This window comes from Theobroma cacao, chromosome 9 (genome assembly GCF_000208745.1).
Source record: "Theobroma cacao cultivar B97-61/B2 chromosome 9, Criollo_cocoa_genome_V2, whole genome shotgun sequence".
Classification (NCBI taxonomy): Eukaryota; Viridiplantae; Streptophyta; class Magnoliopsida; order Malvales; family Malvaceae; genus Theobroma; species Theobroma cacao.
The window spans coordinates 26,566,926-26,581,792 of NC_030858.1; the positions used below are offsets into that span (position 1 = coordinate 26,566,926).

Sequence of the window (14,867 nt, forward strand, 5' to 3'; positions counted from 1 at the left end):
TACTTAAAGAACCTTTTCACAGCAGCCAAATGTGATTCCTTGGGATATGATTGGAATCTTGCACACTAGCATACACTGAACAGTATGTCAGGTTTACCGATAGTTAAGTAAAGCAATGAGCCAATCATACCTCTATAGAGATTTTGGTCCACATTTTTTCCTTTCTAATCTTTATCAGGCTTGGTGGAAGAACTCATTGGAGTGCCAATTAATTTTAACTTCATCATATTAAACTTCTTTAGCATTTTTTTTGTGTATTTTTCTTGATTAATGAAGATGCCATCCTCACATTGTTTGATTTGAAAGTTGAGGAAAATTTCAGTTCGCCATCATACTCATTTCAAGCTCACCCTGAATTTCTTTAGCTAAATTCTCACACAAAACTTCATTAGTAGAACCAAATACAATATCATCCATATAATTTTGAGCTACAATCAAATCATTCTAGCATTTCTTAATAAATAATGTTGTATCAACACTTCCTCTAATGTAACCTTTTTCAATCAGAAATCTTAACAAAGTCTTTTGTACCAAGCTCTAGGAGCTTGCTTTAATCCATACAAAGCTTTTTGCAATTTATAAACATTATCAAATTTATGAAAGTCTTCAAAACTAGGGGGTTGTTTGACATAAACTTCTTCTTGAATGAAACCATTTAAAAAAGCACTTTTTACATCTTTTTGAAATAGTTTGAAATTCATGAAACATGCAAAAGTAAGTAATAATCTTATAGTTTTTAACCTGGCAATAGAAGCAAAAGTTTCATCATAGTCAATACCTTTTGCCTAATTATAGCCTTGAGCAACCAACCTTGCTTTGTTTCTTATCACATTACATTGTTCATCTAGCTTGTTTCTAAACACCCATTTTCTACCAACAATTAGGTGATTCATTGGCCTTGGGACGAAGGTCCAAACTTTGTTTCTTTCAAATTGTTCAAGTTCTTCTTGCATTGTTAACATCCGACTTTCCTCTTGTTCTGCTTCTTCAAAATTTTGGAGCTCCACTTGAAAGATGATAGGGAAATATTCAAAGATTTCTCTAACTCTTCTTCTTATTTTTACACCTTTTGAAAGGTCACCAATAATTTCCTCTTGTGGGTGGTCTTTGACATATTTTTAGCTTTTTGGAAGATCATTGTATTGGTTTTTGACTCTTTGCAAATATTCAAGAGGTGGAACTTCTGCTACTCTTTTTTGAGAGTTTTTCTTATTTTCCAAGCCCATCTTTTCCATTTGTTTTACAAGATCCTCTGCATCATTATCATAAAAAAAACAACATGGATAGGTTCTTCAAAAACTAGAGTTCTTTTGTTAAATACTCTATATGCTTTAGAATTTAATGCATATATGATAACTCTATTATATAGAGTTATTTTGACACATTTTGAGGGCTTAAATAGTTAGATCTTTGAGATTTTAGGTTTTAATCATAGCATTTTTGGTGTTTTTCTAGTGTTAGTTTGATTATATGTTGAGTAGTTAATTTAAGTTATTATAGTTAAATTTTGTGTTATATTGTTTTAAATTGCTTTAAGAGTAATATTGGTAATTTCTCTTATTGCTTTTGTAGGAAATTTGATGAAAAAGGCTCATTTGATGAAAATTTGTGCAAGTATGGTAATGGCTTTATTCATATATGTTGCCGTATCTTGACCATATCTCTGTCTACCGAACTCAAATGAAGTGATTCTTAGACCACTAGACTTCGAAGAGGAAGGGCTAAAACTTTTATATTTACCATTTCACCCAGTTCGAATTGGATCATGGTCAAAATATTTGTCTAAATTAGAGCACTATAACAGTATGCATGGACTAAATATGATGTAGTATTTGGAGCATATCTTTCAATCCAGAATTCCAATTGGCATGATTCTTAAGCCATTGGAAAGTCAAGAGATAGGGCTACAACTTTTATGTTTACCACTTTTCCTAGTTCAGAGCAAATCAGGGTGAAAATCACGTTCATAATTGATAGACCGCCACAACATTAGGAGAACAAAGTTGCAGCGTGGGTGAAAGAAAGCTCATCACATAATTTTCTCGAGAGCTCAATGCTACAGCACTGGAGAAGTAGAGTTGCAGTGCTGTTATAACAAAAAAACTAGTGCCATGGCTCTAAGAAATCAAGGTCGCAGCACTGGGTGATTTTCCAAAAACAAAAATTTGACGGGATTTTGGAAATTAGGTTACTTTGAGCCTATTTAAGGGACCTTTTTCAAAGGTTTTAAAGGGTAGGCAGCAACCAACTATTATGGAGATTTGGAGCCAAGAACAAAGCAAGAAAACAAGAGAATTTGAGAGAGAATTGAGATTGCAAAGCTTTAACACTTAGTTTTTTTCTCTACTTTTGTGTTTCTTTTATTTTCTTAGACTTGGATTCATGGCTAAATTTCTTTGGATGTTGTTTTTATTTGTTATTATGAGCTAAATTATCTTTCTAGGATTGTAGTGGATTTCAACATGTAGTTTGAATATTAGTTTCTCTTTTGTTTATCATGAATGGGTGTAGTTTTGCTTATTCGAATTTGTTCTTAATGCTTTTGATTATCTAGCCAACAATTAACTGATTTGTGAATCTAATTGAGACTCGACAGAGAGATTTTAGATTGGACTAAGATTTGAATAGTGTATGTTCACATCACTCAGGTGATCCGATTCACGATTCAAGTAGACATACGCTAATTGCCATACATAGCCACATAAAGACACTTGCTTAATGAACTTAATTTAATTGACTCCTATAGACATATAGTGAACTAATTAAGTTAGGTATTTGTACAAATAACTCGACAGAGACTTGTCCATAGCTTTGGATTTTAGGTTAGTAAAACCACTCAAGAAAGATAAATAACAAGACAAGCTGGTATTAGATGAAGTGTTGAATTAACCCATGATCCTAGATTTTAATATATTGCCTTTCTCAAGTGAATTTTTATTTTCGGTTAATTAATTTAGTGGTTGCTTTCATTTAGTTTTAATTAATTTTCTAAAATATAAAGTTGCTTGAATAAGATTAATTTGTCATAATTTTAGTACTTAGTGAAGAATTAGGAGTAAATCCTTGTGGGATATGTTAGCTTTCAAGATTTTTGGATGATGGAAGCTCTTGTAAATGAAATCCCTCTAAATGTAGCACAAAATATGAGAGGGAGAATGAGAGGAGCCTCCCTAGGATATAAGAACAATCTACCATATGGAAACATCATCTCCTCTCTAGTTAAGAAGAAAGGCATCTAGAGCATTAAGTACCAAGCTGATTGGACGAAGAGTAAGGATTATGGTATCTTGCTTGGAAGTCTCTAGAAAATGGGATATAAGTTGACCTAGATGAGTGTATCAAATTTATCAAATGCGACCTAGTTCCTTTTTCCCTTGAAACTCCTTCCACTCCTCATTCTAGAGTAAGTCAGGATCCTATTCCGAATGATATGATGTTTAATATGCTAATGAGAATTGATGGAAAACTGATTGAGCAAATTGAGAGAATTATAAAAATGGAAGAGAAGTTACATCATATTGAGAATCTTCTTCTTAAAGAAGATGCAGCTAATCGAGTAAAAGCAACTAAAAGAATGGCATAAGAAATTCAGTCGACAAAAAAAAAAGAGGAGATTGTACCATAGCAAACTCAGAGCAAAGGAAAGCTAGCAGTCATTGGTTCAGTCTCTGGGAAACCTTCTGGTAGAGGCAAAAAGACTAGAGGAAGATTCACATAGGGTTTAACCATGAATAATGTGTTTACTGGTTTATGTTTTTATGTTTCTATGCTAATGATTATGAATTGATGATTTTGTGGATTAACTATCATGGGTTTAGGGTATGCTTATGGTTATTGATTTTATGATTATATTAGTTATTCTGTGCTGATGGACTATTGGGTGTGGTTAATGGTTGTATATTGTTGACAATTGTGGAAGATGTGTGCACATTCATATAGATTATATTTGCAAAAATAAATTTAAATTCCTCAAGTTTGCTTGATAAACCCTAAAAACCCTAATATTTAACAATCACGCAATGAATTAAAAACTCAAGGCCCTTCTACCCTTTGATGCCTAAAATGTTAACCCTACACATATAAAATACAGGCATCAAAAGGTTATTGGATTCAATAATTTCGAACCGTTAAACTAATATCGTCTAATATTTTCATTTTACCTGGCTTGCTCATTTTTCTTGAAGTGCACGTATTGTCCTTAAAATCATCCTTCGCTTTGTGCTAGACTAATAATAGGTTTACATATTGGCTTCGAAGGTATTTACTAGCCATGCTCAGCTGTGCATTTTCAACCGAAGGTATACTGGCCATGCTCAGTCGTGCATCTTCAACCGAAGGTGGAGGTAGAGCCATAAAAGAAAGGATGCTTTAAGCATTTTGTAAGGCCTCAGGCAGAGTTGGGCTACGAGTAAGATGTTGAGCCTCAATCAAGCTTGAGCTATGAGGAGCTGTGTACGGGGTAAGAGGAAGTGAGCTTTGAATTGAACCAATTGGCTCATCAAGATTAACCCCATGAGCATCGCTCTTTTTCTTGTGCGCACAATCCTGTTGACTGATGACTAACTTTATGGTCAAGTAGCTGAGCGACAATCCGATCCTCTAGCCCTTGCATCTATCATTGGATTTCTAGTTAACTGCATCTGTAGCTACATCTCACGCTGGATCTCTATTGGCAATGATTTAAGGTCTTTCTTCTACTGTGTCCTCATCCGTTTCATCTTAAGCTTTAAGTCTATATGCATATGAGGATGCAGCGTTGGGTTACACGTCTGATGATCATCAATGATTGAGTAGTAGAAGCCTCAAGAGCAATAAGAGGGCCATCAACTTCCTCGTCCGTGATGTGCCTCTACTTAACAGCTCTTGTTACCCTTTTCTTTTTACGTTCCATGATCTTCCTCCTTTATTCATGACTAAATTCTGCTTGACCCTCCAACTGTATATAATGGAACGTATTGATGCCGCTCAGATAGAGTGACATTAATGTTGGCCCAATATGCCTTCAATGTCTCTTCCGCAGCTGGCTGCAAGGTCCTTAATGCGCACAACTACACCAAAACATAAATTGCCATTAGGTTGAAAGCTAGTTGAAATATGACAAAAGAAATAAAAATCAAAATAGTATGGTTTCATTCCTCACCCTACCTTCTCTCCCTAAATCTGTAATCAAGTTGTGGAGGCCTATGGGCCTCTTTTCACAATGCCATTTCAACATTCTTGGATAAGTTTCTTTAGACTGGCATCAAGATCCAAACCAGTTTTATATCCCATGAATAGCCTCCAATGCCCAAAACAGCACATCAATTGTGAAACATTATAATCACCTAATGAAATCTTATGCGAAAAGGAAAATGGAAAACCTTAAGGTACATTACATAAAGTGCCCATACAAATTTGTAGAGGTGGTAACATTTCTTTTGATTTGATCCCACTGGTTAAACTTGGAAACCCCTTATTATGTAGTCCACAGTAAGACTCCATACGTAGGTACCCCATGGGAATGCATTCCTTTGCTTGATGTTCTCGACCAGTGACAATAGCTAGGGAGTTACCGTTCGTCTGCAGTATTGACCACATAAAATATTGTTCATGATCAAGAGTAAGGCCATCTTTGCCACATCTCCATCTTGATCAAACTATCCTCTCTTAACCATATCTAGCACATGTTAGAGCTTCACCTAGTTCTGCACTCCCTAGTATCGTTGGTGAAGTCCTCCAGGGACGACCTTGTAGAGACTGGAAATAATGGCCGGCATCGGGCCAAACTTGAGCCTCATCACCTAGCAAAACTAACGCTTCGAGAACCGAACCTTGGTATTGCTTATGGCAAATCATAATTCACCCTCGATGGCACCGAGTTGATTGATTTTGTGTAGCAGTAGATTGTGCACGAGATTGGCACAGAATAAACTCTTCTTTGATTCAACGTTCATCAACATCTCAAAGCATTTTCTCTTCATCGCGTCTAACTCATTTAGTTTTCGTAGTGCATCGTGTATGACATGCAATTGCATCCACTTACAATGAATGTTAATGCCAACATTGAAGCCCTAATGATCCCTCGGCACATGAAACAACGCTTCCAAGGTCTCTTACTCTATTCTAGCCATTTGCAATAGTAAACAGATAACATTTCCATTTAGTAAATATGATCGAGGAAGATTTAAAAAACAATACCCTACAAAAAACAGCCACGCAATGACCTATAAAACAATAATACAATATCCTATCAAGCAGTCACACAATGCCTTAAACCTAATCACGTAATGCCTTCTCAACCAGTCACACAATGACTATCTACCAGTCATGCAATTCCTTACAAACCAGTCATAAAATGACTAAAAATCAATCACGCAATGACTAAAAATTAGTCACGTAATGCCTAAAGACCAATCACGAAAAGCCCTATTAACTCGTCATGCAATGCCTAAAACCAATCACGTAAATCCTATGTCATGCCATGCCTTACCAACCATTCACGCAAACCCTAAGTCACGCAATGCCTAATCTTAACCTCAATGCCTAAAACCAGTCACACATTCCCTATCAACCAATTACCCATGCCTTCTCAACATTTGAGCCAAAAACCACCAACACTACTAAATTCAAATTTAAATTCAACAACTTCAAACAACAAGAATATGAAGAATATGCCTACGTTTATATGAAAAAACAAGAAATGAAGAACTTGAAGAATATGCTTACCTTTCTAGATATGGTTAAAAATAAAAGTACATGTAATTTTATGCTAATTAACTGAAGCACGAAATGTGAACTTTATCTCAATTGTAGAATATGCCTACCTTTATGCTCAAACAACTCCAAAATGCTTCTATCATTGCGCAAAATGATCAAAAGTTGACTCGACAAGGAATGTTTTGACAAATAATGCTCTAATAAATATGTTTTAGAGGGAGATGAATGGCATGTTGAAGAGTACTAAGGTGTTATAAAGGTTAAAAACTTGACCCAAATAGATAGGTAGGGTTGAGCCGTGGACCCAAACATATGGGTCGGTTTCATTAAGGGCAAATTTATCCAAAATTTGTTTCTCTCGGCTAAAAATAGCTAAAATTATGAGAAAGGTTATTTTCAAAAACTCTTTATAAATGAGAGTTATTTTTTAAAAGAACCCTAAAAATAATAGAACAAGTAAAGTCAAGGGCGACTCTGGTTGGTTTCTCTTATCAGAGATGTTTCTTTATGTACTTAATAGCCACTATGTCTATGTCCCATGTTGACTAGAATTGGCAAAGATTTTTTCTTTTCAAGCTTTTGGACTATAGTAAGGAAAAAATTGCCATGCTTGGTTTATTTCCCAAAACCATCGAAGAAAACCATCCCAGAAAAATCTCCATCTCATTCCCCATTCCATTTTGAATTGCTACTCATAAAGATTTGAGCGTTTGACTTTTGGTTAGTGTTTAGTCTACTCCAAACATCATCACTCTTGGAAGTTTTGAGAAGAGAACTAGATATGGTGTCATTCCAAGATCTATCTTTGACAAAATATATATTGCATTAATCTGTTGCAGGACCACAAGAGAATAGTTAACTCTGAAATTTTACAATGATAATTATAATATCAATAATAACATTACTACTACTAAATAAAAATCAACTTGGATAATCATAACTAATACTTAATAATTAATACGCAAAAAATGAACCATTAAAATAGAGAAAGGGAATAATCCGTTGTCTACTATCTATAAAAAAGCTCACTTGTAGGAAATAATATTTGATATCTACACAGAATCTTCAAGTTGGTGTAACATGTTATGGGCCCACGTTTTCAACTAAAAGATATGTCTGATAGGTTGTAAAAGGCCTATGTTTATATTCCCAATATCTACTCCATTTCTTACTCATGTGGGATTCGTCACATCCTACCTTATGTGGGATTCATGACATTTTACCCCTCCCAATTGTGCAAGGCCCTCGTTGCACTAGGTCTTTACCCGTAGAGGAGAAGGACTATTATGCTAATCCAGATCCATCTTAACCTTTTTCTCTCTCATGAAGGTCCCACATCAATGAAAATTTGAGTTTGTTTTGATATCATTTGTCATGGGTTCACGTTTCCAATCCAAAAGACATGTTTGATAGATGGTGAAAGGATCATGTTTATATACCCAAAAGCCACCCCATCTTTTACTTATGTGAGATCTATGACATAACACAGTTACCCCAAATATATTCTAGAGTTTTCAAAATTTTCAAATTCCTTCTCTACTCTGATACTATTCACATTGAAACGAAAACAAAAAATCAAACCCCCAGAATAAATTCAGATAAATAAGAAAATAATTAAAAAGAGTCACTTGATTTTGCACTATTATGGCTTGGTTTTCTATTTTAGATCTAAGAAAATCTAGATAGATTTTGAAAAAACTATCCTGATTAAGAAAAAAAGGCAAAAAAAAAAAGAGTTTTGTGGTGTTTATCTTTTTGAATTTTCGACCATCAAAGACCAATGGCTATTATGGTTGGTGGTTGGAATCTGGGTTTAGAGGGTCGATCTTAGGGAGAGAAGGGCAAGAGAGAGAAAGGAGAGCTAGAGAGAGACGGGGAGAAAGATAAATGAAAAAAAAAACTAAATATGTTTCAAATAGCCTCATTAAAATGGCATAGTTTTGGACAAAGAGAAGAAGAAAAGAAAAAGGAAGAAAGAAAAAGATAAGTCACTTGGTTAATTTCATTTTTACCCAAAATTTTTTTTATATCTAACATGTTAGTGCCACATTGGTATTGTTAAGGTAAATTTGGATGAAGTTAATCCTAAGTACCCAATTGCACATCAAAATATAATAACTAAATTAATCAATTTTTGAATAGAAGGAATAAATTGAACAACATGCTATAGTATAAGAACTTCCTCAACATTATGACCATATATAAATATAATATTTATCTAATTATGAGCCAGTATTAATGCATGTCATACCAAACTTTTTAGGGTAAAATACCCCTAATCTCCTAAGTTTTAATCGAAATTCCAAGCAGGTGTATTAGTTTTCGAAATGGATAGTCCGTCCCAAAAAAATATATTTTGTTTGATATATAGGTTTAGCCATTATTCAACTGTTAGTGTTTCTGTTAATCTGATGACGTGATAAAATTGAAATGATAATTTTACCCTTAATTAATTTTAAAAATTATTATTATATATTTTTTATTAATTATTATTATTTTTTAAAAAAATAAAAAAAATATAAAGCATTGATCAGTGCTCCCTCGCTCCCTAAGAGAAAGGGAGCACAATTTCAAGGACTGGTTCATCACTGTTGCAGTTGGCAATTTCACCAGTATAATTGGGCCTAAATAAAACAGGAAAGTTTATGCAAGGCATTATGTGGTTACCATGGTAAACAAGTGTCTAAGAGACGGATCCCATAGAGAGGTGAAATCTTGAGAGAAATAATTGCAATAAATCGTGATTGCTAGTCTTCTAACATTTATGGTATGCGAGTAATTAAAAGGCCAAGGAATAGGAGAGTGATAATCAGATGAGCACAATCTTGTGAACTTGCATCGCATGCATTTTTGAAAAAGATCAATCTAGTTTAAGATGCGAAATGATCATAACCAATCACTTAAGATCAAAAATGTAGCAGACTATTTATATAGATGATCTCAAGTTACTCCAAAAGATAAATGCTGGGGTTTCCTTTGATTATTTGCCATGTATTTTACTAAAGTATGATGTTGTCATTAATAAATGCTCAACCCAAAATAGGTAAAGCTGATGTCGCTGCCCAAAATATTACTGGTAACAAACAAATCCTACATAATGTTGCCGAAAAAAAAATTATAATATGGAATCCAGTATTTTGATTCTTGAGGACCACCTGTTCCTAGTGCCTTACTTTCTGTCTCATTTTTTATTAGATTTGATAAAAAAAATTAAAAATAAATTTTCATTTTGATGTCTCTTAAATTAAAATTTAAACTTTTTTATAATTTTGAGTTTAATATTTTATTTATCAGAAAGTAAAAAAAATTATGTAAAATGAATATAAAATGTTAAAAAGTAAAAAGATTAAAAATTCAAATAATTTGAGACATTCCAAAAAGAGAAGATGGAAGGAAATAATAGAATAGTTTATTTTCTTCGTGGGGAAGTAATCATTTTGATCCGTTAGTGATTTATCATTCCACCAACCATGAGTTTTTTCTTCACATTTTCATCAATCATATTTGTTTCTAGATAGCTAAGAAACCCCTAAACTAATTTGATGATCAATCAGATGCTGGATGTAAATTTATTTTCATTTTTCTATGTGTATTAAGTAGTGTAATGCCAAAATTTGTAACTGCACAATGCTCTTTAAACTGACTGTTTCTAGAGCAAATGATCACAAAATTTGTTGGCATATGAGATGTAAAAGCTAAAAATTTTAAATATTTTCAAAAGGGCATTTCCTTGGATTTCACACCTGCCAAATATAAAGGATCCTTTTCTAATGAAAATGTCTATAAATTGGGTTTCTCATTCTCATTCCCATCACACACAATCTCTAGTCTTTATAGCATCCATAGCAAAAGCTAGAATTGTAAGTCTCTCTCTTTGTTTTACATATATATTCGTCTTGTTTTTTAAGAGTTGGAGTAGTTGATAACTTGATATATTATCCCACTCTCAATAATCAAATCTAAGAGTTGATCTTCTTTTCTCCCTTTATAATTATAAGTGCTTCCTGTTACTGTTGATAGTGCAGTATTTTGCTGCAAAAGCGCAGAGTGGCATTTGAAAGGGAGGAATGAAGGAAAAAACAAGGAAAGACTAAAGATACTCATGTTTTACTTATAATTTTTTAAGCCACACATTTTTGCAACTCTCTCTATAGGATGTATGGATTATCTTGATTGCAAGAACCCTTGTCTTTTTTTTTTTTTTTTTTGGCACATTCTTCCCACGATTTTCTAATCAGCTTTGAGGGTATTATTCTTGGTTATAAATATTGTCTTTACTTTTAGATCTTTTTGATATATACTCTCAATTGAGATTGAGATTGTACTCTGGTAATATCATTCTCACTCTTTCTAGCTAGGGGAAATAAAACCATTAAGCTTTTTATTTAAAAAAAATATATTATTATGATTATTATTCTATACAAATTTCACAAGTGAAACAATCTAATTGATTAATTTTTTTTTTTTTTTACCTGCATGGATATGTGGGAATCCTGTAAAATTAAATTTTCATATCCATTTTAGAAGCATTGTTGAGCTCTTATTAATCTGGAGTTCAATGGAATCCTGGACAAGTTTCTGAAACGGGGAGCCATTGATGATCTTGATGACGATGATGATCAGATCGATATTATTAGGATTACAAAATATCAAGGAAACCCAGATCAGCTATACGCTGAAATCACTACTTTTTAACTGTCAAGTTTTATGTTGATTTGTTACCTGCTAATAGTATCACATAAAAAGTGTGCCCATTTGTTGCATGTGTGTCAGTCTTCCAGGTCATCCTTGTTTTATCCATTCACTGCTTCCGTTTCAAATTTTTATTGCATGCATGCCCCATTTCTTCACCTTTATATATACATATATTTGTAAAATAATAATAATAAAAAGGAATCACATCCATATTCTGCTTTCCACCAGGATTTTTTGTCACTATTACAAAGTTTTCTGGCATTCTTTTCTGATCATTATTTGGGATAGTCGTAGGTTTTCAGGGCTCTCTACATCAGAAAAACCCTCTCAATATTCCTTCAGAAATTAAGATCCATGGATCATTCTCATCAGTGGTTCAATCAGGCAGACAGAATGAATGGGTACAACAATAACAACAATGTAAGCAATAGGGTTGATTTGACCCTCAAGTTGGGATTGCCTGATTGTGATCATCAAAATCCACTAGTCTACCAGACGGGGCAGTATGTTAATCCTACTTCCATCGCCCCTAATCATCTTGCCAACCTTAGCTTTGCTGGTCCCAACACTCAGGTTCTCTAAAATTTTCTTCTCAAACTCTTTACATTGATTTTCATATATATATATATATATATACACGTACACTGTTAAAAATTGGTTCTGCAATAGTCCTTTTGTTACTTATATGATGATATAAGGTTACAAGAAGTTTTTAGTACAGATTAATTTTAAAAATAAAGTATGTGCCAACAAATAATGATTTTTTCAAAATAATATGAAGTTTTTGTATTTGTTCTAGTAATTAACTAGAATTTTCTATAAAAAATAGAGAATATGTAATGTACATTATCTAATTCATTCGACTTTTTTTAGTAGGACTTGTAAATTGGATATTGAATTTGGAGAATTGATGTTAAAAAAGAAATTATTGATTATCGGCTTAATTCAGATATTGCGATTGAATTTTATTTTAGTTTTTATATTCTAAATTATTAAGAAATAATGATTTTTTTTTCAAAATTCAAGAAATCAATTTCTTACTTCATGACCCAACAAAATTTTAATTCAGTTTTTGATAACAAAAAAAAGTCTTACTTTGTTCTGTTTAAATTTTCGAACTAAGCTTTTGGTTTAAAGAAAAATAGGTTTATATTTGATACATTATTAGTGTTAAATTTTAGACACTATCAATAAACTAAATATTATCACTTTCATTAATAAATAAATTTAAAAGTTGGAAAATTTTAAAAATAAATACTCATAATATTAAAAATATTTAATTTGAAAAATTTTGAACTTTGATGAGATGATACTTTTTTAATTAAGTGATAGTGTATAAATTCTATATATTGATAGTGTATCAAATATAAATTTGAAAAGAAATTAATAAAAATGAAAAACCTTAACACCTCTGTAGAAGAATTTGTCTTTCTTATTTCTAGCGTTTCAATATATAGTGATCTCCTGTCATCCTTGCTGTTATATACAGGTCTGTTTTATAAAAATGGAAATGCCAACGAAGTTTAACGGCTCGTTTAATAAAATGTCTAAAATATTCTTTAAATTTAATGTAGTTTCACAATACAAGTGTCATGTGTACAACCTTATGTAGGTTAGAATCAATATAGATTAGATTAGATTAGATTAGATTAGATTAGACTAGATAGTCTTGAATAGTTAGTGAAGCAATGAAGTTGCGTTGGTGATTAGTTTTGTCATCTTGTTAATAATGGCGTTAGTCGTATGTTATTTTTTTTCTATAACTTAAAAAAAAAAAAAAGAGATTTTCTTTATTACCAAAAGCAGTTGTAACACAGAATTGAAATTTACATTAAGTTTTCAATGAAACTATTTCTTGCACGATGTGAATATTTGATTCTCTGGTAACCTCTTCTCAATTATTATTAGCGTGAGATACTAATAAATAATCTAAGACAAGCTTGCATAATTAAGTAGAAGTGTACTGCAAACAAATACAGTCGGGAATTGCCTAATTACATTAGATATTGCAGTGCTAGAAGAGATCAACAGCAAAGCTCTTCTTTAGCAGTTTGAATCTTCTATTTAGTTAAGTAATTTTAATTCATTCTATATTGTTTTACGTTATTTGCATGCTTGAGCAGGGCATGAATGAATTGGAAATGGTTAATCAAGGAGCAGTGGCTCAAGGTCAACAAAGCTTTAATGCCAGCCAATCTGCATGGCCATCTGATCAACTTGCTAGCAATGTCCATAGCATGAACCATGAAAATACTTTTAACCAAATTTCTGGCCCTTCTATGGGATGTCCTTCTAATAGCACCAACACCTACAGCAACTTTGCCCCTACTCATCATCATCAGCTGCCTCCAAGCTCGGTGCCAACCAACAACTACACGCTGCTTGATGTCCCCCCTAGGAGAACAGCAGATCAACGTGAGCTCGGAAACTCCGCCGCCTCTGGTTTGGGCAAAAGGGGCCAACGACGTCAACGTGGTGGCAACTACAATGACCCTAACAAACGATGCAGTAACTACAACTGCAACACCAACGATACTCCTATGTGGCGCAAAGGTCCCCTAGGCCCCAAGGTATTCTCTATAATTTTCTTTACAAAATATAGCTCTTAAACTAAGTCTATTATATTCTGCTTTTCTTTCTTCATTTTCTCATCATTTGGCATCATATAACCCTCGGTTATAAAGTAATCCTATAAATCAACAAAGTATAAAAAAGTTTTGATTTCGTTATAATGCTTTAGTAAGTAATGTGTTGGGTTTTTAATGACTTGCCAACTTCAATAGTAATGAATGGTGTTGCCATGTAAAATTAAGATGTTACTATATATTTTGTTCAATGGAGGTTTTGTTATATTGAAGTTTATCAATCGATCTAATTATTAGATCAATCCTCAATAAGAACTGTGGTGGAACTTAGAATTGCTTGCCAACTTTTTTGTATTAATCAATATTTTGGCTATTGATTGCAGACATTGTGCAATGCCTGTGGCATTAAGTACAGAAAAGAAGAGGAGAAAAGAAAAGCAAAAGAAGCGGGAAGCAAGGGCCAACAGTCCAACCATAATGGATGACCCAAGGAAATTAATATCTCCATTTTAGCAATTAGTTTTATGTTTCATCTCTCAAAGACAAGTGAGGGGTGTTAGAGGTATTTAATTTTGCTCTTTTATTTGTAAGAAAATGTTTTCATTTTTGCTTCATTGAATTGGTTGGAAAAGTAGTTTGAGATCTTGAATGCATCTTGAACAAAAACTTAATTAAAGAGAAGAGACTGTTGTGCCTTGTGAGAGTTACGTTGTTAGTTTCTCCTCAGTCACACTAATGACTATCTCATTTAGTGAAAGTTTTTGGAGAACATGCACATGCACAGGGTTGCCTATTCTACAAAGAAAAACAAACACAGAGAAATTAAATTATTGAAGATCATATATTGATCGGTTAGGACTTGGAGTATCCAAGTTTTTACTTCACCAAAAT

The 14,867-nt window shown here is 33.0% G+C and overlaps 1 protein-coding gene across 1 annotated transcript; it reads left to right on the top strand.

The window, feature by feature from the left end:
• On the top strand, positions 11,652–14,617 carry LOC18589689 (GATA transcription factor 29). The gene is made up of 3 exons (XM_007014767.2): positions 11,652–11,964; positions 13,515–13,961; positions 14,360–14,617. Exons 1-3 carry the CDS (start codon positions 11,746–11,748, stop codon positions 14,459–14,461), a joined length of 768 nt encoding a protein of 255 aa, XP_007014829.1. The 5' UTR covers positions 11,652–11,745; the 3' UTR covers positions 14,462–14,617.